This window comes from Carassius auratus, unplaced genomic scaffold, assembly GCF_003368295.1.
Source record: "Carassius auratus strain Wakin unplaced genomic scaffold, ASM336829v1 scaf_tig00034585, whole genome shotgun sequence".
Taxonomy (NCBI): domain Eukaryota; kingdom Metazoa; phylum Chordata; class Actinopteri; order Cypriniformes; family Cyprinidae; genus Carassius; species Carassius auratus.
In genome coordinates, this window is record NW_020526162.1 from 212,235 (window position 1) to 239,156 (window position 26,922).

At 36.4% G+C, this 26,922-nt stretch overlaps 2 protein-coding genes across 6 annotated transcripts in view; both read right to left on the reverse strand.

Moving 5' to 3' along the window:
* Positions 1-10: 10 nt before the first annotated feature.
* LOC113081541 (uncharacterized) lies at positions 11-18,959 on the reverse strand. Its single transcript, XM_026253618.1, has 7 exons — positions 18,548-18,959; positions 7,525-8,390; positions 5,564-5,615; positions 5,026-5,161; positions 4,452-4,603; positions 2,282-2,521; positions 11-1,540 (listed from the first exon to the last, which is right to left on the reverse strand). Exons 1-7 carry the CDS (start codon positions 18,626-18,628, stop codon positions 977-979), a joined length of 2,091 nt encoding a protein of 696 aa, XP_026109403.1. The 5' UTR covers positions 18,629-18,959; the 3' UTR covers positions 11-976.
* Positions 18,960-19,116: 157 nt separating this feature from the next.
* LOC113081539 (probable palmitoyltransferase ZDHHC8) overlaps positions 19,117-26,922 on the reverse strand; it is a 56,351-nt gene continuing 48,545 nt past the window's right edge. For all 5 annotated transcript variants that reach the window (XM_026253613.1, XM_026253617.1, XM_026253615.1 and 2 more), the window contains exons 7-11: positions 25,167-25,299; positions 24,819-24,924; positions 24,426-24,535; positions 22,671-23,710; positions 19,117-21,638 (exon numbers count right to left, since the gene is read on the reverse strand). In XM_026253613.1, the coding sequence (XP_026109398.1) occupies positions 21,488-21,638; positions 22,671-23,710; positions 24,426-24,535; positions 24,819-24,924; positions 25,167-25,299 (1,540 nt within the window). In that variant the 3' untranslated portion in view covers positions 19,117-21,487. The remainder of the gene's footprint in view (positions 21,639-22,670; positions 23,711-24,425; positions 24,536-24,818; positions 24,925-25,166; positions 25,300-26,922) is intronic.

Here is a 26,922-nt window from a genome sequence, read left to right on the forward strand (position 1 = left end):
TACCACAAAACATAATTATACAACCTTTTATTTGTGTTAAATGTTAGTTACTGCATTATAAATGTCTGAACAGTGATCCGTTCCCTTTATAATCCTTCCAAGTCAGCACAGTTGACATTATTACTGCATTCAGGAAAACACACCATTATAAATGAAAACAGTTGCAGCATATATGAACATGAATACGTTATAAAAATATGATTGTATACACAATTTCAGGTATTGCATCAGTGCATGTTTAGCAGCATAGATGATTGCCACAAGGCACATAGTAAGTGATACAGGTGAAAAACAGTAACGTCATTGAAATTAGAAGAATGTTAAAACAAAATTTTCAGTGGTCATGTCCCTTGAGAAATAAGAATATATGCAATCTCCATTCATATATGCCTTACTAACTTGCTGGGGCTTTTTAACAGTATAATGTGTATTGGACCCTTAGTGATTACAAGAAACAAAAAGTGTTGAAGTCAAGAGAGATGCCAAGCAGCTTTCTACCAGACCAGCTAATTGGTCTTCTACGTGTTGCAAAGGGATTAGAACAAGCTGTATTGTTCATAGAGCAAATACATGGATTTTCATAATGAAAGCAACAATGCAGGCAGTCATCAACGGAGTAGAAACATTAAGTGATCTTGGTTAAAAGTGTATCATATGCATACATTTGCAGATTATAAAATATACTGATAGATAGTGTTAGTGAATTAACTGTGCAGATACAATAACAGGAAGAACAATAAGTGCTAACATTTTTCATTCATGCCAATATTCATAACAAACCCTTTTTAAAACTTCACGGCAAAGGTTGTCACACACCATATATATATATATGTGCTTCACACCATATGAAGACATCAGGAACAGCTCATAAGCAGTGAGTTTTCAGTCCTGTTGAGATGATTTATTGGCTGAATTGGTCACGTGACCATCATTCTCAAACTTCATGGCACTGGCAGACTTTATTTCTGGGTCACTGTTAAGAAGAGAGAGCAGAAGGATCCTGCATCTTCAATGCACCACCACGGCCTCCTCTCGCTAAAGAGACTGGTTGGATGCTGGGAACTTGGCTTTTGGACAGCAGTGACATCTTTGTGCCTTCAAACATCTGTCCATTCATTCTCAAAGGCTTCTCGGGATGTTCTGCTGACACAAGAGGCTGTCGGTCTTCCTCTTCGGAGATTGCAAACACTGGTACAGTGATGTGGTCATCTCCAATGCTTGATATTTGACCTTTGACCTGCAGCTGGCTGGGCGGGGCACCGCTGGTGTCGAAGAGCGTGTTTGAGGTTGTAACTCCATTCACTTGTGGTTTGGAGGAATCAGACGTGCCAGAGAGCAGGCCAAAGCATGGAGTGTTAAAACGTGCGCGTCTGAGGTTGCTGGTGGAGCTGAGGCGGCGCTGGCACTGGGCGGCTTGAGTCAGCGGGTACGAGGCGTTACTCATGAAGGAATCGGACTGGCAGCTGTTGGGAGGACTATGAAGAGGAGCATCAGATAGGATCTTTCGCCTTCCAGTGTCTGTAGCTGTGCTTGGGAGACCCTGAGTGCATAGTGTTACAGTAAAAACAAACAAAAAAAATAACTAATTTTCATTACTATATCCAAAAAAACTGAAATAGGAATCCATACACACACACAAATGTGACTTCCATTAGACTTCAAGTTTAGGTTTTAGTTTTTTTTTTTTTTTATATAGATTTTTGTAGGAAGTTTGTTGATATAAATGTTGAAATGTTAATAAATATATATATATATATATATATATATATATATATATATATATATATATATATAATATAAATACACACATTTTTTTTTTACAAATTAATACTTTTCTTGAATAAAAATACATTTAATGGATCAAAATTGACATAAATATTTTGTAAATGTCTAATAATATATAATATATATATACACACACACGTTTTATATATATATATATACATATATATACACATATACATACATACATACATACATATATACATATATACATATACACACACACAGAAATGTATAGTTCATATATTCCTGAAAAAGAGCATGAAGGTTTACAGTTTATAGAAACAGGAGAATTTGTATTTATACATACAAACAAACACACACAGTATGAAATAACTTCTTTTTTTTCTTTTTTTTTCACCGCCTGTGCTTGCGTACTTGAATGAACAAAAGAATGATAGGTTGTCAATCTTGATATCTTTAAATGTCTCACTAATTAACTTTCAATCATATTTGTGTGTGATAAATGTGATTAAAAATGCTTTGCATCAATACTCACGCTGTCCACCAGCTTTGTGAATGGGCTGGTTGAGTTCCAGCTGCACCATTTCTTATGGAGTTGAGGAAGAGGTGGAAGGAGATCCTGGAAGGTCCGGACGCTCCATGCTCGTGGTCGTGAGATGTTTGTCGATCCTGCATGGCTGCTCTTCGTCACAGAAGCCAGCGCTTGGTCTGGAGTCGGCCAGTCAAAGGGGCGGCTGGTTCCTGTGTCACTGTGTCTCAGGAAACGGTCTCGTTGCTATAAAAGACAGAACAACTTTTGAAAAAAAATCTTTAAAAATTAAAAAATTGAATCCCTTGTGGTGGAATGAATACTTGATATGGTAGCAACTATTAATTGCACTCTGGATAAAAGTGCAAAAATTTACAAATGTTTCACTTTGAAATATTACGCATTTTATTTTGGTTTACTTGTATAAAAGTAGTTTTACTTCGCTACATAAAATAATTTTTATTCTTAATTGTAATATATGTTTGGGTTTTTACTGTATTTGTGATCAAATAAATGCAATTGTTATTACTCCCATGTGTCTTTTTAAATACATTAAAATAATTTGAGCTTCATAAACAGCCAAAAATGACTTAAAGTAGCTTGAAATTAAATTTTAGAATGAACACTGGATAAACTTGCATCAGTGTAAATAAACTTATGAATGTGAGAATTTGGCTTGGATTTCAAGCTTTCAGTGCAGTATATGAACTTGCTGAGATCAGGGCAGCAACATCCAGAGAGACCAGCTGTTGCTTTAAGAGTTGCTTTAGTAAGATTAAAAATAATTTCTCTCACTCTCTCGAGTGGTTTCAGGCGGCGCGGCAGAGACTGATATCTAAATGAGGTCCGCGACAGGCAAAGACCTCCAAATGTGTCAGTCAACTGTTAATTGGACATGTGCAGCGTGTGGGTGAGTATCAGAAGGGCTTTTCTCATCAGTAGGAGTTTGACAGTCCTCACACATGATCTCCAACAGCTCCCCGTGTCTAGACGAGTATTATGCCGGATTTAATCTTGAGCTGTTCTGGCATGGTTTTGTATTTTTAACCAAAACAATAAGGCAAAAACAAAAAAGGATAAAGAATCTACAGCACAAAACAAGCTAGCAGGAACGCAGCCGGACACCAGAGATACTGGTTTCTGATTCTTCTGAAACCTCTTTGGATGAACACACAGCTTGGCAAATTTTTCATGCCACATTTCAGAGACAAAGAAGCATGGACCACACACTTGCGCAGAAACACAGAGCTGGAGCTGGGAAATTGGCTACGGGCGGATAGCATTCATTAGTCAGAGCTTTTAGCGGGCCAGCTCCTCCTTCGGCTGTCATAGTCTCTGCCCCTCATCCAGGACATCACCACACACCGTGAAGCTTGGCCCCCCATCAGCGTACTACACTTCACCAGCTATTCAAGCTGAAAACAACTCAGTCTCATAAAGAACGCTTTAAACTACCATGAAAAAGTAAATAGAGCATCTCTTATAGTACTAAGAGCAAAAAACCATATTTATATAAATAATATGTACAGATTAATGAAATGTTCTGCTACTGGGTTTAATATTTTGTGGCTTAATCTGGAAAAAAAAAATAAAAAAAAAATATATATATATATATATATATTATTCAAAAGTCAGTTAGATTGTAAGATTGTTAGATTCTAACACTAGCTTGCTCTATTCTTTTTTTATTCTATCTGTTTTCTTTTTATTTATTATATTATTTAAAAGCCCATGCTACGTGTACTGTGTTAACCTAACTTAGACTTGTTATAGCATTTTATATTTTATTGCTCTTTTTGGTGTTTTTGATTGCTTCCACTGCAAGTCGCTGTAAGTCGACTTTTGTAAGTCGCTTTGGATAAAAGCATCTGCTAAATGAATAAATGTAAATGTAGATTGTCTTATGAAATGGTATTTTTAAGATCCAAATTAGCATGCTCGATCATGTGACACCAAAGACTGGAGTTATGACTTTTGGAATTTTTTAGTTGTAATAATATTCCACAATATTATCGTTTTAACTGTCTTCAGAAATAAGAAAGCACACAATACTTAGTTCAGAAATGGTTTAAAAAATCTTGCCAACCCCAAACTTTTTAATGGTTGTGTACAAAACATATCAAAGTTTCTCATCCATCTCTGGATGTAGCAATGTACAGAAGAATCAGATACTCACAGTATGTGGGGAGAAAGGCAGTTGGGCTGAGTTGGGTGAAGAGGCGATGACAAAAACCTCATCTGTGCCTAATTCTAATTCAGTCAAACCACTGGAGAACTGCTCTAGAGCGGCCTTCTCTGACACGTCACATACTCCATTCACTGAGGACCCTTCAGAGCACAACACAGTGAACATATGGAATATTTATACAACTATTTTACATGCTACAGTTTCAAATGCACATACAAAGCTGAATATTTGAAATTAATTTGTCAGCAAGATCCACCCTAACAGAGATCTGGTGGTCTTATTACAGTAATTTAGCCTTTTACTGTTCATTGAAGAGACTAATTAATCTCAATGGATAGGTTCAGAAAGGGGACAAATGAACTCTGCAGCTTTACCAAAAGAACCCAGTGACCCCAAAGTTCCCTCCATCTGACAACATCAATAAAGAAAACAATAAATCTGGAGGAAAGAGAAGGGGAGGGAGAGATAGATAGAAAACAAGGTAGACTCATGGATTGAAGGAGTGATGTGGAAGGGGAAAGAGAGAATAAAACAGAGGGACAGATAAAGAGACACTAAGCACCTGTATGGGACAGACTGCGGTTGAGGGAATGGTTGTTGTTGTCGTTCACTGTACACGACTGCTGCTCCAAGTGATTAGGTGAAACTATCTGAAGTTCACTCACATCTGCTGCTGAATTTAGCACTCCTTCTGGAACCTGCAACACAATACCTCACGATTTTTCTACTTGAACAGACAGGGTCCAAAATAATCGCTTTGAAAACACCAAATTACAGCACAAACTGGCTTTGACAGGGGAATACTCGCCCCCAAAATGAAAGACAATATCACTATTTGCATTCACATTTTGGATTGTAAAAGAGATCAAGTCTTTTAAATATATACTATGCAAGGAGTTTTTTTTAATTTACGTAAAGCATAAAATAATGAATACAGAATATTTTGTACACAAAATACAAAGTTGCATGTCCACTACAAATCACTTATGGATTGGACATTTCATCAGTTCACTCAACAGTGTGTGTGGGGGGGGGGCACCTCAATGTTCGATCTGAAAGAACAACATATGTCTATATTTTTTAGACTGTTGATTGTTTACCTCTGAGCTGATGGAAGAGGAAGCATTGGCACCTTTTGCGCATAGTTTTGGCCTGGGAAAACAACAGAACATTCATTTGATCATCTTGCTTGCTTTTAATTACTGTTATCGCTCATCAAATGTTCCATTAAATAACAGTTTACTTCTCCTAGCTCAACAATATTGAAATATCCGCTATAAAATCTGGTAGGACACACACATTCAAAGAACCAAATTAATTTCCGATTTGCTCAGCGTACACCATCATAATTTTGTAGAAGTGTGTTGAAGGGTTAAATGAATATTTCATCTGCCTGAAGCTGCCTGCTGTAAAATTGATTGTAACTGTATGACCTCTAAAGCTTAATAAGGTCATGTCACCAGTAAAGGAAACTTCTTTTGAAATATCACGATACATGCATTCATTTTATACTTTTTTAATTGTATTTTAAATTGTATTGCTAAAAAATTTTTTTATTTTTGTTCACAACAAAAACATTTTTTTTTAAATTACAATGTGAATGGATCATCTAAGATGTACACAGAACCAAATTATAAACACAACAATTTTGATTTTGCCCCCATTTTTCATGAGCTGAACTCAAAGACTTTTCCTATGAACACAAAAGGCCTATTTCTCTCAAATATTGTTCACAAATCTGTCTAAATCGGTGTTAGTGAGCACTTCTCCTTTGCTAAGAATAATCCATCCACCTCACAGGTGTGCCTTAGGCTGGCCACAATAAAAGACCACTCTAAAATGTGCAGTTTTACATACCAGGTCTAAACAGAGCCAATGAAAAGCACTAGCTAAGATCACTGTACAAAACGCGCAGTAACTCTGGGTATTCATAAATCAGTTCTGTGAGTGTCAAAAGTCCCACTGTTATTCCCATTGGGACCAACCAAGAAAGAATCTTACATGATGGATTATTTGAAATGTCATGCTTGTGGATTAACAAACAATTGAAACATCTTTGAGAACAATGGCCTCTTGTTTTCTCTATTCTACCCTTTCTCTCTCTTCTATTGCTTCCGCTTTCTTTTCTCTGTATTGTGTGACTGCACCTTGCTTTTGTGCATTAAGTTTAATGCCAGGTGCGGAACCAAGAACATGCTCAGGTATGAATAGTGTTTTAATATCAAAGTGTTTTCGAAAAAGTAGAAGAAAGACTTGATTTAAGCTGCCAACAATGGCGAAAAATACCCCCAGCTGTGTCAACACCAACTCATCTGACTAAGGTCACGGACATCGTACTGTCACTGTGTATGCCACATCTGACTAATTCTAAAATGAACGAATGAGGGAATAACTGTGATACTGACTGTGCGTTTATGAAATGCTGAATACGAATAATTGAATGTCACGATGACATTTATATTAAAAATGCACATTATTATAATATATATAATTTAATTGATTTTGAAGGAAATCACTTGAAATCAAACAAGGTTGAATTGACATATATTTACATTTTATTAATACTATGAAATTATTTATTTTCTATTTTAATATATTCTTAAATGTAATTTATTCCTTTGAAGGCAAAGCTGAATTTTCAGCAGGCATTAATCCAGTCTTTAAATGTCACATGATCCTTTAGAAATATTTCTAATATGCTTATTTGGTGCTTAAAAATTTTTTTTGAAAACTGTTTTGTAACTTTTGTGGAAACTGTGATACATTTTTCAGGATAAATAGAAAGTTCAAAAGAACAGCATTTATTTGAAAAATTAATATTTTGGTCAATTTAATGCATCCCTACTGAAGTATTAATATCTTAAAAAAAAAAAAAAAAACATACTGACACCAAACTTTTCAACAGCAGTGTGTGTGTGTGCATATAAATGTAGACATTATATATAATGTCCACCACTGGTTCATCCAGCAAACTGAATGACAGATATGTTTGCATGGCAGATCAACTGATTCCAGATCAACTTCAAGTAAATCCCTCCACCTTTAGAAGAAACTTCCTTACCTGAAAATAACACAGAGGATGCCAGCAAGGGCCACAGCAAATACAACTGTTCCACTGACAGCACCGAGCAGTGCCTCAGTTCTGCTGTCCGAGGGCAATAGTGATCTCTGCTGTTCGCTTGTGGCTGCTTGTGTTTGATTCTGGTAATGGAAGAGGAGAGCAAAACCACGGCCCCAGTGAGTAGTGGTAATCAACTCCATAATGACTTCCACCATTTCATCATCAGACCCAAACACCAGCTGGCTGCTAGAAGGACGTCTAGAGCCACAGAATCGGGAGGAGAAGGTGATGAGATCAGATATGTAGAGGACGTCATGGGGACAGGCATCAATCAAAGGTGGCTGGGTCTCAGTGCTCAAAGCGTCATCTGTTTCTGTGGCTGTTTGTGGGCTTGTAGAGATAAAGTCACTGGCTGCTCTTGATGCCTGAGATGAAATAGAATTTCGGTTTTCAACTGGAGGAGATGCTTGTGGAGCTGAGGGGGAATCAGAAAGCATTTTAGCAGAATTGGAAACTTTGGTCATTTCCATTTTGGTGGACTGCTCTTGGATCACCACTTGCTTGACATCCTCTCTGTGTGTGGACTGGGGTTCCTTTAGACTCCCGAGGCTTTTTGATGTCAGCGAGTCACCATCATGTGGTTCCTCATCCACAGTGGCAGCAGATGTGGTGGTATACCTTGCAGGACTGTTGTGACTCTCAAAAACATCAAAATCAAACATCTCCATGATTAGCTGATGACCAACAGGTACAAAGAACTGCCAAACACAGTGAGTTCCAGATGAATAGTTGTATGGGAAGCCAGGTGACAGAATGAGGCCCTGCACATCCACAACATCCACCTTGGCACCACAATCAAAGTAAACCTAAAGACAAAAGACAAAAGACAAAAAAAAAAACAACAACAACAACAACATCAGATGCATTTCCACCTGGAACTAAACTTTATAATTGTTACAAACAAGACCATGAGACCTAGTTCATGGACCACACATGGACCACTTTGAAGATGTTTTTCTTACCTTTCTGGACATGGACAGTATACCGTACACACAGCTTCAATGGAAGGACTGAGAGCTCTCGGACTAAATCTAAAATATCTTAAACTGTGTTCCAAAGATGAACGGAGGTCTTACGGGTTTGGAGTCTAAGAATGATATAAATCGGACAAAACAAGCTTTAAAGTGATCGGAGTAAGTAAACTTACTACAAATGTAAAATTGTACATCAACAATGGTTTAGAACATTTAAAGAACCAGGATTCTTGAAAAACCTAAAACCTAGATATAACCTAAACCTGGAAAAGTGTGATTACTAGACCTAGAAAAGTCATGTAAATTAATAAACTGTTAAAACACCATGGGCATCTTTATAATGAACACATTTTAATAGTTATGTGATGTGTAAAACATTTTATAAAGGTAAACTATTATTAGTTTGTTGTTGTTTTTTTGCCACATTGCCATTGCCAAGCTACGAAACATGTTATCTGTTTCTGATGCAGAAAAGCTAGTTCATGCATTTATGACCTCTAGATTGGACTATTGTAATGCACTTCTAGGTGGTTGTCCTGCTTCGTCAATAAACAAGCTACAGGTAGTCCAAAATGCAGCAGCTAGAGTCCTTACTAGGTCAAGAAAATATGATCATATTCCCCCAATTTTACAGTCTCTGCACTGGCTACCTATTAAGTTCTGTATCAGTTACAAATTATCATTACTTACCTATAAGGCTCTAAATGGTTTAGCTCCTGCGTACCTAACTAGCCTTCTACCACGTTACAATCCATCATGCTCCCTAAGGTCACAGAACGCTGGACTTTTGGTAGTTCCTAGGATAGCAAAGTCCACTAAAGGAGATAGAGCTTTTTCACATTTGGCTCCCAAACTCTGGAATAGCCTTCATGATAATGTTTGGGGTTCAGACACACTCTCTCTGTTTAAATCTAGATTAAAAACGCATCTCTTTCGCCAAGCATTCGAATAATGTATCTCTTAAATTGGGAGTGTAGTTGTATCATATCAAATGTGCATTTTTATTCATTAGCTTGGGTTAAACTAATACATTTTACTTTGTTGGAACAGCAGCTATGCTAATGATGTTTTTCTATTTGTTTCTATGTTTTGCCACAGACTAGGATTTATACAAGCTCCAGTCTGGATCCAGAACACCTGAAAAGAGATGATGCTGACCCTCAGAGCACCCCAGATGATGCTAACCCTGAATCAACAAACAGAACTAACAAATATTGCTACAAGTGGGATTGCATCATATAATAATTGCTGTTAATGAAGTTCATTGTCTGGCTGACTACGTCTTATATTAATTTTTCTGAAAAATCCTGTCATACGTGCACAAACTGACAGTCACCACTTATAAGCTACTACTAAATATTGTAGAAATGTAATTTTCTGTAAAGTTGCTTTGTAATGATTTGTATTGTAAAAAGCACTATACAAATAAACTTGAATTAAATTTTTTTCAATTTAATCCCAGTAAATGACAAACACGTGGAAGAGTCATAAATTAATTTGATAAAATTGTGGGAGCATTTTTAAACATACAGAATCATGAAATGTAATGTAATGTATTTTTTTTATTTATTTACTTACAGAAAGTAGAAGTACTCAGAAATAAAAATTTTGATAACAAAATTAGGGCCTGGTTGCCTTTTGATATTATTGTGGAATACAGGGGGCCTTGGCTTTAAACTATAAAATGCAATGAAATAATTTAACAGTAAGAAACTTATACCGGTAATCATATTATACAAATTCGAATTTTTATACATATTAAATAGTAAAATCACCATCAGTGACACTATCTGCAACACTTTCATGTGGAGGTCAAAAAGTTGCATTTCAGTGTGAAAGGTGGGTTGACTTATAGCAGCACATTTAAACATAGCATGGTAGCAAAAGAAAGACAAAATTATTACAAACAATGGAAATTTCTGCACTACTTGAATGTAGATTAAGAAAATTGAAAAAAAAAAAAAAAATCTACTAGCAGTGGAGGATCAGCAGACTCTTCAAGATAATTCTTCCCAGAACCTGCACTCCAGGGGTTAGAGCTACGGTCCTAAAACATCTTAATAGGCTGTGGTAGTTCCAGCATCAAAAGTTCAAGACGATGGCACGAGTTCAACAAATCAATGGCAAAGTCTTTGGCTCTGCTCTGGTTCATTCGATGTAACATGAATTGTAAGTAAACAATTTTGGCAGTCATAGCTGGTCTGATGAGAAGTATGCTAGATGCTAGAAAACCATGTAAAGCATTGCCCTAATTTGATCGTTTCAAAGCAATAACTTCAGACAGCTGTGAAAGAAACCCACCGAGCAACAAAACTAAATGTTCTGTTCAGAAAATTAGCTTCGGTCTGCCTCTCCCAAACTGAACTATTCAACCCTTCCTCCTTCATCGTGTATCAAAGCTGGATATGCTGGCTGCTTTGCTAACCCCAGGGAAGTATTCCTTCAGACGTGCTGTTAGTAATATCTCACAGGTGTGCAGGATGAGGGGACCTCAGTATAATTGGAGGCAGATGGAAGTCAGGGCTAGACCACTCCAGACCAGACCTTGGCAGGGGCCTGTTTGTTTATTGGGCTTCCTGTTGGCACTGGTTCTTGACTGTGGGAGAGAATAAAAGAACTGCAAGACCTCAACAACACCAGACAGGTAACAAGCCTAGCCTCAAGCTACAGCATTATGCAGGACAAAAAGTGAAATTAAAGTCAAGATGAAACACAAAACGAGTCAGTTTACTTTCTAAAGATACATTCCTAGTATTATTGTCATGATTTCTTATTAAAATAGAAAAGCTTACCTCCATAATCTTTCATCAAACGACTTTCCCTTTCAACTGACATAACCATGGAAGGAAAATATATAATGTTAGCCAATAGCCAAAAACGACCTAATTAGGCATGTTTTTTTAGGCAGCTGTTTTTATTTATTTATTTTTTATCGTGCCTTAATGCAACATTTTAATGTTGGTTAATTGGGAAAGAATTGCTTATTGAGGGTAATTTTGACCTTTGGCATCCATATTGTAGTTCCCAGAAATGTTGAGGCTCAAATAAACATCAAATCGTCAGTTGATTACAAACTTTAAAAAAGGGGAAAAACACTTTGGAGAAAAAATAAATAAATAAAATAAGTTTGCATGGCTGTTACACGAGTAATACAAATAACAATTTCCTTTTAGATTTGTGGTTGTTAACAAACTGTTCATTTGGTATATTCACTCTAAGGCCCTATATGTGTCATTTCCAAATATTTGGGATTTCAGTGTGGACCTATGAGAAAATTGTTAAATTGTTCAGATTTTCAGTGGTCAAAAACCAAACATGGGTCATTTTGCATCAGTTGATTTTTTTTTATTTTTTTTATTTAAGGAATGACAGAAAAAGAAATAATGTTGAAACTAGAAATGCATCTTCTTTCCTTCTATCAAAACAATTGCATAGAGCATACCTCTCTGAGTGCCATAAATCCTTTTCCAAAGCTTATGTTGCTGTAACTCATGAAGTATTTAATCTCAATATGATTTTATAATTGTAGTTCTTGATAAACTTTTTATTTGGTGGGTTAATTTTAAGGGCCAATATGGTTTTGTCCCAGAGATATGGGATTCTCAATGCAGCTCCATGTCCAAATAGTTGAATTCTCAAATTTGAATTGGTTGAAAACCAAATGTGGGTCACTTTGCATGGAGGCAATGATTATTGTATTTAAATAATAAGAATGTTCATACACTGAACAAAATTATAAACGCAACACATTTGTTTTTGCCCCCATTTCTCATGAGCCGAACTCAAAGATCTAAGACTTTTTCTATGTACACAAAAGGCCTATTTCTCTCAAATATTGTTCACAAATGTAATTGTAACACATCTTCTTCACACAGAGTTGATCAGGTTGTTGATTGTGGCCTGTGGAATGTTGGTCCACTCCTCTTCAATGGCTGTGTGAAATTGCTGGATATTGGCAGGAACTGGAACACACTGTCGTATATGCCTATCCAGAATGTCCCAAACTCAAGGGTTACATGTCCGGTGAGTATGGTGGCCGTGCAAGAACTGGGATGTTTTCAGCTTCCAGGAATTGTGAACAGATCCTTGCAACATGGGGCCGTGCATTATCATGCTGCAACATGAGATGATGGTCCTGGATGAATGGCACAACAATGGGCCTCAGGATCTCGTCACGGTATCTCTGTGCATCCAAAATGCCATCAATAAAATGCACCTGTGTTCGTTGTCCATAACATAACCCCACTGCCGTCATGGGCCACGCGATCCACATCACTGACATCACCAAACCGCTCACCCACACGGCGCCATGCATGCTCTCTGCCATCTGCCTTGTACAGTGAAGATACAGTGAAGATACTATAAATTAATATAGAATAAATAATCTAAGCTTGAGAAGGTCAGAGTCAGTTTCATAGTGCCTTGTTTCTTCTATGCACACTTCTGCTCTTGATTCTCCCCCGGTGTTTTTCTCCATTCAGGCAATTTATCAAACTCTAACTGATCTACTGGTCAAACCTCATGCTGTCCAGAGTTTACCTCAGGTTCATGTGCTACTACACTAATAACTGCATGCCTGACATTTGAGCCAGTCAAATGCCACTCACTGCTGGGATGTAAAGTAAGCCGATTTCAGATTAGCACAAAAGTTGAGCAATGCACATGAATTGAGCAAAGTTGAGCAATACACATAAATATGAGAGACAGAGAACAAACTAAACTGGAACAAGAGGTGAAAAAAAGGCTCAAGACAAGCATGTAAGGTGATTCCAAGTAGAAATAGGGGAAATGCAATTGATTATGGTCCATGTTTCACTGAAGTGTGCTGAAGAGGTTTGTGATTCAACCAAACCACCTATATGCCCTCAGAAAACCATTTGGTACAACATGATTTTGCCTAGGAATTATACAAGACAGCAAAAAAGAAAACTTTAGCAGTGATTTGCAAGATTTTTGTAAGTAACTCCTCTCTTTCTGAAAGAAAAAAAAATGGTACTGGGTCATTACCGTGGCTCCACCATAATGCCGGACTATCTGCTGGTTAGGGCAGTGTACCATGCATGGTAGACTTCACATGAATGGCATCTAAAGTACCACAGAGTGGAATAGGAAATGGGACATTTTTATAATGCCAAACATCCAAGCTCTGTTACATCATCGTCCCGCACTGGCATGGCATAATTAGTAAATTTGTCTTTTCTCCCACAAGGGACACTGGAAAGCTTCACTGTTTGGTTAGATAGCATTTTAATGAAACTAGGGTAATAAGTAGGAGGCATTTACATAAGGTCCCGCTGGTTATCGCGCCCCAGTTGTGCTATATCAAAAGAGAGCTGATGACCCCCTTCCTCCTCTGCCAATCACTCACACAATACACACTTTCATACAAAAATGGCAGATGATTCAAAGTCATTTACTAGTCAGTGAGCATTATAAAAAATTAAATTACTTTCTTAATACACCGGTTTTTGGTCTTAATTATATATTTTAGAGAAAGATATATTTTTTTTATTTGTATTATGTTAATTTAACCCGCAAACCAAACTTGAGTTGTCAGGAAATACTGGAATCTAGGATAAGTGAAAGTTTCTAATTTAGGCTCCTGATTAAGCCTATAATGTTTTAAAATGTATATGTGTGTTCAAAATGTTTATTACGGTTATGAAAAATCACAGGTCACTTTCAGCCATAAAAAAACAACAACAACAAAAAAAAAGCAATTTAGCAGTTTAAGCATGGTAACTTGCTGGGAATCTTGGCATTGCTAGATTGTCATGCTCTACTGCTTGAGATTTACAAATGCATACAAGCAAAAATAAAGAATAAAAATATTATTGGTTACAACTACTTTATAATATTCATATTTATGTAAAAAAAAAAAAAAAGGAAAAAAACGGTTGCCAAATTTTAAAAACATATGTCCTGGTGTTTATTTTTGTTGAAATGTGTGAGAAGTATTGTTTTTTACTGTTTTTTTACAGTTTAATTTTTTCATAGTGTGATTTTTGGTGAATTGTACTGAATCCAATTTACCATCCACATAAAATTGTACCCAAAATTCGAACATAACACAGGGGTTAAAGGGATAGTTCACCCAAAAATGAAAATTCTGTCTCACCCTCATGTCGTTCCAAACCTGTATGAATTGCTTTCTTATGTTGAACATAAAAGAAGATATTTTAAGGATTGCTGGTTCCCATTGACTTCCATAGTATTTCTTATTTAAAAAAAATTAATAATCTTAATGATCCCAAACTGGCAGTGTGTGTGTGTGTGTGTGTGTGTGTCTGTCTATCTATCTATCTATCTATCTATCTATCTATCTATCTATCTATCTATCTATCTATCTATCTATCTATCTATCTATCTATCTATCATTCATTCATACATACAAGTTTATTTTTATTCTATTTGAATTATAGAATATATTCTTTCCGCTACTGTAACAACAACTCTTGAACAGAAAAACAAGCCTCCTGCACTTTTAACTCCAACAAACTGTAGCTGACTCATGAGTGTGAGTAGAACAGTGCCAGATAAACTCACAGCTGTCGTAGGGAACAGAAGATTTTGCAGTACGAGCTGCAATGTGAAAAACACCACGCTGAAACACACATCTGTCCCTTCTTTCCCCCTTACAGTAAACATATCACTTCACAACCTCATTCATTTTTACAATAAAACGTTTACTTGTCTCACCAACATTAACTGTATTTAAAGGCTTTGAACAGAAACATGTGACATTATGAAACGTGAGAAGTCAAATAAGCTGTTAAACTGAAAGTTCATATATAGTTCTTTTCTTGGTCTCTATTGTAGTGTACAGTGTTTTCACAACAGGGTTATCCAAGATAATATGAGCTGACAATATGAAATTGTGAGCAGAGAGCTTAAGCCCCTTTTTGCCACACACACTCAAATGCACGAACACCCCTGTGAGTCCCCCGTAAACATGCTATGGGCCCCTGTAAGGGGGCTGGAAGAGGAGCACGGCTATTTATTGGTTGTGAAAAGTGAGACTGTTCCAGGCACTATCGAGCCCAGAGCACAGAGATCCAGTGATGATGTGTTACAACCGGTTACATCAGTCTTAGCTTGCCACTGAACACTGAGGCCAGCGGGGACAGAATATGACAATATTTCACAATAATATTTTGATGAAAAGAGCAGTAGCTGCTGCACTTCACGCAGAAACTGAATTTCTTCAAACACAGAGAAATGTATTAATTAATAATAAAACCAATGAACACTAATAATAAATAAAAATGAATCCTTGAAACCTGCAAAGATATGAAAAGTTGAACACTACAAGTGTGCAGTAGTTAGAATCTACAGCTCAACTATAAAACTGTGATATACATGTACAGTAAGCAGTAAAATATTTATATTTATACTTTGTTAAAAAATGCAATACACTTCGTAAATATATTATATAAATATTAATAATTGTTGAATAAATTGTGACTGTAGTTGTATCTGTATCTGTGTTTTATATTGATAAATGGATAGGATTAGTGGTAGGGGTTTGGTTAACATGCTCAAAAATGTGTAAATAATTGTGTAAATAAAGTGCGTAAATAAAATATATGCAATAGTGGCAAAGCTATTACCCGATATATAATTTAATGATGACAATAAAATTCCCATGCCCTCTGCGTCTGTATATTGATGCAGAAGGTTTCTTATGAGCATCCCTGAAAATGCTCATAATACCTGTTCACAACTAGACCATAGCTGCCACTGGAGTAATTCTACTGTATTTCTTGTGGTTACCCTCCACAAATCATTTAAAACAGTTATGCTGAAATTTCCAAATTCACACAGAATGTGGTCTGTCAGCCAGGAAATGCACATTAGTGGTTTGCTCCCATTAAAGCGGTTACGAGAGGCTTTCTCCATTCTCAGGGGCCCGGGTGAAAATGTCAGAATTGTGTGGGTGTGATATAGCATTATTGGTGGGGTGAGGTTGAATAAATCACTCTCAGATCTACAAGTGCTTTGCATAGATTTGTGAACTCAAATGCATGCACACACGCAGGATTTTTCTGACCCACGCAGTGCTAACCACACTAACTTAAGAATGAGGGGAATTTATTGTCCAATGAATTTTGATGAGAAAGACCTGCACGAAAACCTTGTCATTGCTTAGGTCAAATCTATGGAAAGTATCTTAATCTAAGATGATATAATCTTCATCTGCATGTGAGGGCCATGCAGCAAATTCCAAACTTGATTTGCACAGTTCTGAAAATCGACTTAATTCAAGAGGACAAAGGGAGCATTTAGAGGAGCCAGATAATTGCAGAGCCGTTGAGGTGAACACACGCAGTAACTGAACAATGCAGTAAAGCCTTTGTTAGCGGCTCAGGATTCTCAGAATTCAGAATTCACAGAGGAAGAGAGTTATAACGGAGTATGACAGGTCGTCACCTCAGAAATACTGCAGCCCTTGACCTTATGTGGCCAAATCATAATGATACAGACAGATGAAATAACTGCAAAAATATTATTAGTAGTAGTAATTTAAATTAAGGAAAATTACACTGTGCACCTTTAAAATTTAAGAGTGAAATTGTCACATAATGCGCCTATCTCTATTAATCTAAGTATGGAGTATCACTCTACTCTAGAAGAATCAATAAATCACATCCATTCCTGGGAAGGGAATAAGCATTGGTGAAAGACAGCATGTGGAAATGACCACAGAGCAATGTGTTTAATTGCATTAGTGGAGCATGTTTTCCACAGGAATCTGGTAATCACCTCAAAAACACACTGAGCTTTTCCTTAACAACATATTTCCCAAACTCTCCATTTCCTAGCAAGTGAGAAGCTACATAAAAAGTGTACACCCTCTGTAATGAGAGCTGAGGTGAAGAGAATATGAATAAAACAGTCCTGTCATTCAGTTCTGATCTATGGATGTGCATAGATGCAGGTCTGAGAAAGTGCTATGACACTGAATGTGAATGTTTGTGGAGATTTTTTTTCCCCCTAACAATTTTGAAAATTTTTCTCATTTTCTATTTCTCTAAGAATTTTGATCTAATGACTCTAAAGTGTTCACGTGGTGCAGTCAGTAAAAAGTACTAAAAAACTTTTATTGCCCCTTGAAGGCACAATCACCTAATCATTATATAATAATTTCAAGGCTAAAAATAATATATATATATTTTTTATTAATATATACAACATTTGAACAAATAACATGATCTCCTGAGCTACTAATATCAAGAGGTCTTCTTATAGGATTAGCGTTACCTCATTTGACAAAACTGTCAACAAGTTTCTTGTCACGTGACAACAAAATGGCTTCCTACATGTTGATCACATAACACTGGCTCAAATATTAGTATTAGTATTAGTAATATTAGAGTGATGGAACAGATACTTATACCAAAATTTCCAACAATAATAAGATTTACATTTTTGACATTAAGGTCTAGAAAGAAAGAAAAAAGTCATTTTAAGAATTGAAAACATTGTAATAGAAGATGTTTAATTAAAATGTTTAATGTATTTTTAAATAATAAAAAAAAGCTCATGATCTTCAAATTTATTACAATTTTTTATCCTTTTTTTCTATCCTTTTTTAAATTTTGTTTTTAATTTGTGATTTCTGATTTGTACAGTTTTTTACTGTCCTAAAATAAAAATATTTATAGAGAAGAACACTGCTCACGGAACCGCGAGCCCTTTCTGAAAAGATCCCGCTCAGCCGAGCTCTGTGCCAGAACCGAGTCGGACCACACAACAAGCTGCTCACATTTCATCACAACACCTTCCACAAACATCCAAATTAAATTCCCTTCAAACCAAGAATCAAGAATCAATATTTGAAAGTTGTTTTAACTACTACATATTCCATTTAGTGTACAAGCATACTGCATACTATAATCCCTGCTGTAAACAATTTTTGACAAGCCGAAACAAACCGCAAACAAACAAAAGATAGAAAAAGTGGGCTACTGCCACACACTTGTACTCACTTTTTGGGTAAAGCATCCAGTCATCCACAGAAGGCAGACTGTCATGTACACCCCCGTCCTGGTCAGTCCGTGAAGCCCCATTTTTGTCACTTCAGCTCGGCCAGAGACGCACACAGGACTCGTCCTGTCCCTCTCTCCATTCACCTGAGGGAGCGCGGGGGCGCGCCTTCATAAAGCGTGGACACGCACGCAGCAACAGCGGAGGTCTGGCGGTGCGCGTTCACGACTACTGACAATTTAGTGGGGTGAGTGAGTGAGAGAGAGGGAGAATGGGAACACTTAATACCATTGCACAATGCTTTAGGGAGTGGAATTACCTTTAATCTACGTCCTAAATGGAAGAGAATTTGTTTTCATTCAGGCTACTTTATTTCTGTGCGCCAATTCGAACTGAATGTTTCCCCCCGACTTCTCTCTGATATGAAACTGTCTGTGGAGCCAACTGCTCTTTCTTTTTATAATAATAATAATAATGTTAATTTTGCACATCTTAACTTTTGTTCTGCACACTTGAGATTGGTTTGAGATGGTTTAATCTATCTGTTTTATATAAAAAAAGAAGAGAAATAACAAACATAAGACCGAAATTAATGTTCACGTTTTATTTATTCAGTTTTCCCCCTCGATGAACAAAAATAATATATGTTCCTTGATATGAAATTATAATGTGTTCATTTAATCTGAATGAAATACTTCATCAAAGAAAAAAAGTCCCGTATAGTTCTTCTTTTGTTTGAATTGTACATGGTTCATTTAAACAGAAGGTGACGCTGTGCCAGACAGCGGCATTGAAGCATTCACAGAAAAAAAGCCTAGCAAACTGTAAGTGACCACATGAATTATTTACAATTTCAAGAAGCTTTTTTACTGGAAAAAAAGTATCATAATATCACTTTTTACATGCACCAAAAATCATGTTTGTACTCTGTCAGTGTTTGAGTGTCTGTAGTCTGTTAGACCCATAAGGCAGATCTGTGAGGAAATCAATACGAATTCCTTGAAAAGTCATCTGATGAGTCGCAGAGAACTCCACGTGCGGTGCATTTCCATTTGGCAAGACATCTGTAAGATCACCCTGTCAAAGATGCTGACAGCACAAGTCAACACTTCACTACAAAATGATCCTTTTTATTAAATTATTAGGTCTTTAATCATGAAACAGGCCACAGTGTGAAGCTCTTCTGGTAACAGGATTTGCCACTTTCACCTGTGCTGTCCATTTCATTTCTTGAGAAAAAAAAAAAAAAGAATATTATATTTAAAACTGATTTCTTTTCAGCTATTAATTACGTAACTGCCTATTTAATTGTAACTGACAATTTTACAGATGTGTATCTCTTTCTCTCTCCAAAAAAAGACACACACACACACACACACACACACTTCTCCCCTTTCAAAATTCAAATGTAATAGTTACCAAGCAATATTTATTGGCACTTGTTGTAAAATCAGAAAAGACTATTTGCAACTTCTTTTGAAAGAGTAATGGGAAGGTGAGGCTTTAAACTTCCTTTGAATAATATGAAAAGTACATATGAAGAATTTTACTTTTATATACACTAGTGTTCAAAAGGTTTGTGGCTGGTAAGATTTTGAAATGTTTTTGAAAGAAGCTTCTTATGCTAAAGAAGCCTTTGCTTATTTGATCAAAAAAAAAAAAAAACAACAACAAAAAAAACAACATAAGTTTAAAACATCTTAATTTTTCAACATTCATTCACTGAAAAAAAAAAAAAATCTTAATAGAAAATACTTCTTTTAATTAATCAAAATGGCAATGTACACTAATTAATTTGTACAAATAAATTATAAAATATGCAAAAAAATCCACTCAATAAATCCAAACACCCATTTGAATATCTGTATTAAAAAATGAAATACACCAAAACTTTTAAAATTTGGGTTAAAAAAAAAAAAGAAAAAAAAAATGTTGTTATAAAAACAAAATAAATAAAAAAAATGTTGGATGTTTGGGATTCAGTCAGGAATTACCATTACCATCTTTTTTTATCTATTACAAATAAATGGAAATGATAAAGCAATAAGTTTGCAAAGATCATGTCTGGAAAATATGGTAAAATATGGCTTTAACACGTGGCCAGTACTGCTAATACACAGTGGTCTGTTTCTTTTTACATATTAATATTTCTTCCACAATAAAATACTTTTTATGAAGAAAAAACTAAATTGCTGATAACATTTTTGCATCCTTTTTTAAAATTGTACATATACACATGTATGTTTATTTCTATGGCAGTTAATAGTTTTATATTACAAAAAGTGTAAATGACCACTATATTTGAAAAATAAAACTTCTGCGTTGGTTTTTAAAGTACACTAGTGCTATATGGTTTGTTTTGGAACCTGATAGCTTGACAAAGAAATGTATTTGAATGAAACCCTGATTATTATATCAGCTTAATGACAAAAACAGTAGTAATGGAGTCACTGGCATGTACATAAACACTCAGATTCAAGTGTGTGGAAGATCAGCATACTGAGCACATTTGCATTCAATATGCGACCTTTAAACTTTTATATACAAACAAATGAACTGACACTGTACATATTCAGCCCTTACTGTATATATATTTTAGATTTTCATTTGATGCAATTAAACCAGCATTTTTTTGTGGTGTGGGATTTATATCCTGATGGCTGACACTTGTATGACAAAAATATACAACACTTCTTTGACACAGCACTCATGTTATATTTTACACTGGGTCAATCAGAAAGTTGCTTGCCATCTCTTTAGCAAAGAAATGGCCTATGCCAAAGTATTATCCAATTAAACTGCACCAGATAACTAATAGTCTCCTGATCAATCGGTTTGAATATTATAAAAAAGAAAGAAACCTAATTCTCTAGAGCACAAGTGGAGGTGGTGTTGCCATGGCAGTGCTGTTCCTCACAGGCAGTGGCTCTTCAAGCTGTCTGTCAAACGGAAATCTCATATGTAGTTCCACCCAATCCTGTGACCTTTTTGACATTGGTGTGTCTGCTGGGAGTTCCAGAAGGAGTCCCTAGATGGCAGTCACGTGCTTGGCCCTTTAGTTGCCCATTGACTTTACATTGACCAAGGTCCTCTCTACGTAGAGAAAATATAAAAAAGAAAAAGAAAACAGGAAGACATATTTGAAGTGGTTCTTTTCCAACTCTATTGTGTACTGTCATCATTTTCTGCCCTCTTTTAGAAAGGTAGAGATCCAAACATGTTCTAAATGGACTGAAATGTTACAAATGAAGGTAAGTTCATGAAGAAGAGGACAGTATTAAAGAAAGGTGAAAGGGATTATAGATTTGAGATTATAATACAGGACTCAAAAATAAAGAGTCTGTTTAGGGCCAGTTGAAAAAGCAGCCATTTGCCCATTAATTAAGCCTTACAAACACTATATATGTGCTATTAATATCAATTGATCTTTTTTTTGATGGGATTTATAAAAATCTATTTTAAATAACACTTTCTGTTGAGTCCTGTAATAAAATCATAATTTTAAGAGTAAACAATCATGCAGTCTGATGTTGGAAAAAGATCAAGTCAAAGAAAATATCAAAGAGAATAATACATTATGTAAAAATGATAGAGATTTAAAAGCATTATTTAAGCATAAAAAAAGAACACAAACAGAACAAAAAGAAATAAAAGGATATTCAATCATGATTATGGTATATTTCATTGATCGCTGATGCCATTATGATACCACGATGCAATAAAATGTACAGTATGCCAGAAGCAGATGCCATGCAAAATGTGTCATAAATAATATGGATGAACATGCATGTAGAAATTTGAACTGAAAAATGAAAATAGGTGGGGGGTGAGCAAAAAAAATGACCATTTATTTGGCTAACAGCTACAAAACCACAACATTTTTGTTTTCATCTCTGCACAAAGGAAAAAATAACAGTAATGGCAGAAATAAATGTATTAAAGTAAAAAAAAAAAAAAAAAAGCAGTACTCAAAACTGAACAAATAAACATAATACAACTGAAATCTCTTTTCTGAAGTCTCTGGACTCCACCGGATCAGAGGGCACATATCCAGACTGTTTAGTCTATACGTCATGTTCTCACCCTCTTATCTGGTTGGTTAAAAAAAGATTCTATATGTCATACCTTGTACCCAGATGTGGTGAGTCTGCCCTCTCCAGAGCGCTAATGAAGGCGACCTTCTGATGCGCATATGATGGTGAACGGGGCACAGATGTTGGGGAGTGATGTGTCTGGTGCACCGGAGAGCGGTACTGGTGTTCGGCTGTCCTGCTTGCACTGCCTCCATCAGTGTGGAGGGACGTAGTGGAAGTCCTTGGCACTCTGGCGAGCGAGGATGCAGAGGAACGCAGAACAGGTGTTTGGGGAGCGTATCCCACTACCCCAACTCCCATCAAATTATCCCGAGAGCCGCACACAGGAGGGGTGTGCTCTCGGGATCCGGGGCCTCTAGGGCCATTGGGGTAGCACGTCCCAGGTGGGAGTCCATAGGCGGCTCCACTGCAGGTGTCAAACACACCTGAATCATTGACATAGGCCACTGGTGGTTGTGCATGCCGATGCATAAGTTTCTCCCTCTCTTCTAGCTCCTTTCTCTCCTGAATGGAGGCCATGATGGTTTTGGAGAGGTTGTCGTAGCGGACGGGAGAGGGATCTCGGTCTCTTGAGAGTGGTGACTGCCGCCCGTACATCGCTCCTATGTGAACAGGACTATAGGATGGTGGACCGATGTACCGCTGAAGCTCAGGCCCACGCACATGACACGTTTTAGTAGGCAAGTAGGGTGAATGAAAACCCATAGACGGCACTCCCGGGTGGGCAGCGCACTCGCCCACAGCTGGCACAATGCTGGGGCTTAGCAAGCTATCGTAGGATAGGCTGCCATTGCGGCCAGATAATGTCCCAGGGGAGAAGACTCCTTTGTGAGCGGTGGAAATGACCGCTTGTGGTTTGCTTTGCATCTGGTCAGCCCTGTTCACTCCCTGTTTGAGACTGAATGAGCGAGATGTGGTGCTGAAAGAGTCCAGCTGGAAAGGTGAGGATTGGTAAGTTCGGTGGAGAGGAGTGCTGCGGAAGTCTGGCAAATCCAGATTCGGCTCTGAGCGGTAATCGTGACCTCTCTCCTCCAAAACTGCAGAGGGCTTACAGTTCTCAGACATTATAATCTGAAAACAAAGGACAATATTAGAGAGAGAAAGACAAAAACACATTTTTTAAATATTATATTATATTATATAATATTTGTTAAGAAATTAATTCTTTAAACTTTTGTTCAGCAAGGATGCATTAAATAGATTAAATGCATATGACAATCAAAACATGGTTAAAAAAAGATTTCAATTACAATTAAATGTCATTCTTTTTATTCATCAAAGTTTTCCAAAAAGAAAAATATCAATGTTTTCCAAAAAAATATAACTATTTTCCACAAAAATAGTAGAACAATGTAAATATATATATATTACTTTCTTGAGACTTTCTTGACACCTTTATCCAAAGTGACTTACAGTGCATTCGCGTATTTATTTTTTTAATCAGTATGTGTGTTCCCTGGGAACTGATTCCCTGATTTCATATTAGAAAGATTTCTGAAGAATCATGTGACACTAAAGACTGTAATGAGTAATGGCTGCTAAAAATTGCATCACAGAAATGAATTTGATAATAACATATATAATAGTCATTTTAACTGGTAATAATGGTACACAATATTACTGTTTTTGCTGGGGTTTTTTTTGAACAGATAAATGCAGAACTTTTATAAAAAAATAAAAAATAATAATAATAAAAAAAAATTCTCACAGACACCAAACTTTTCAACAGTAGTTTATATTATAATATATTATTCCAGAAAACATTGTTTTAGTCTGTTGTTCCCACCTTCTCTCCGGTTGCGTGATAGTGCACTTTAGGCATGGTACTGAAGGAAGGTTGGTATTTGTACATGGCTGGGGTGGACGGATTAGTCGGTTTGCTGGACAGGGAACTCTCTAGAAAACACGGCACAAATTAAATGAATGACTTGCTGCAATATGATCCAACACCAGATGGCAGTAGAAGTGCAGTTAAGAAACCAGATTCAACAACCTGGGTCCCACTGAATACACAGGCTCTCAATCATTTTTTTATGATCACATGCTAATAGTAATAATAAAAAATCTCACAAGACAAATACGTGTTCGAATACACAGACTAAATAATTACAAACGTAAATTAGTTACATTTGGTGCGGACTGCTTTAAATGAACCTGACTGGCTGTTTGTGTCACTTGCCTTCGCTGGAGGTGAGTTGACTCTTGAGCTGGTTGTAGCGCTCTGCTTTGGGCGGCAGAGGCGGTTGTGTGTCTATACTTTTATCATCCATACCATCCAGACTGGTCTTAGAATAAAGCATAAGAAAATCTATTTATTTTGGGAGGCTTGGTTTAGCCAGAGGCACCATATTATTAACATTATTCCTTTGAAAATGAGGACATTGACACGAGGATTGAAATCTAAATAATGAGACTGTATTGATGCAATGGCTGGTGTAGCAGTACTTACTACAATAACAGAAACGATTATACACAATTGAAATTCCAGGTTGTGGGCAGACAGAATTAAAAGCTTTTGCGGACTCACTTTGCTTCGCAGGATGTTACTATGGATACCATTATCACTGACTTTTACACTGATGTGTCGGTTAGAGAGGTCAGGGCGGATGAATGGTGGTTTCATGATGATGGGAATTTTCTTCCTGGGATCAGTGAAGTACCTGTGAACAGTGAACAAGATGCATGTATTAAATATTTTTAAATAAAGCATGTAAGTTAGTTCATGGGTCAGATTGAGTGTATATCACAATCACATGTAGGTTATGGAATGCTTAAAAAAGGTTGACAAAATGACAACAGTGCTACAATTTACCCATATACCCATGCATTTAATTGATTAGAAGTGAAAGACATTTTATAGTTACAGAAAACTTCTATTTATAGAAATGCTGATCTTTTGCATCTTTTGCTGAACGTTTTATTCAGCAAAGATTTTTCAACATCAGTCATTTTCAACATTAACAATAACAAGAGATGTTTCTTGAGTATCAAATCAACATATTCGATTGAATTTATTGATTGAAATTTTCATTTTTGGGTAAACTATTCCTATTATTTCTGTCTTGTGGGAAAAGGTTTATGTTTTTGTATATTTGTATTTATGTTTGTTTCTAGTAGTAGGGATTTTCCCTATGGGGAGTAAAGGTGTAAATTACCTAGATAACTCAGTATGTTGGGTAGGTTAAAGAAAAACTACAACTCCCACCATTGGACTACAACTCTCCTACCTGGCTTTCACAGGTGTGGTAATCACTGTAGATTGTCCTGATGTGTTTGAACACAGTTACGTTGATTGATACATTTATTGTCTGTATGCCATGGGGATGGTCGTTTGACTGAAAGCCTGGTGATTAAATTTGCTTTAAGGATTCAAGTGTGCAGACAGTTTATTTTTGGGCAAAAAGGTTTATAGCAACATCCTTTTGTTATGTTTTGGGCTCACAAAGGTTGTCCTCTATTGTTTCTGGAGAAGCCTTCACTAGTCTTAACAAGACATTAACTTTGGCTCTGATCGGTGTTTATACAGAAATCACTTTCTCTTCCCATTGTTTCACAACCTGATTCAAATATTCAGTACTACACGCTTTTCCTGCTCACAGTGTCATAAAACAGGCAAGAAAAACAGGACACAGTCTACCTTCCTATGGACCTCTATTCTTTTCAAACCCCTCCAGACTGTCTACTATGACAAACAACCTCTTATTTAACCTCTGAATGATCTTTTTAACTATTATACTAAATCTTAATGGCTTCACACATATTTCAAAGCATATTTTCTTCTTAAAACATTTGAGATTTTATAGTATACTGCCACACTGTCTTCATTACTGTTGTCGAGAGCACTGCATAAAATGTTCTTATATGCCATGGTGTCATTTTTATTTGACCTTATAATGTTGTTTTAATTTTGTACTTCAAGTCAGCATGAAATTCATCCATGCACACACACACACAATTTAACTGATCTTAAAAACAATCTTCACATCAGTTGGAAATGCCTTTCCAATGTTGACTAAAATATTTAAATTTTTATTGGTGCTTCATAGGTCATTTGTTGCATTTGCTAAAGCGTAATGGATTAAATCCTCTCTGTTTTGCAAATGTAAAATAACACAATCTAATGTAAATTCATTTAAAGTGAAGTGAAACACCCAACTGTGTGTTCAAAAACGAGCAAAAGATAGATCAATCAGCTGTCAGGGGCCGTGGAAACACACCGTGCCTGGTGTTACCACTCACTTTCACACATTTCTGGTACGTGTATGTATCTGAGACTCTCATTG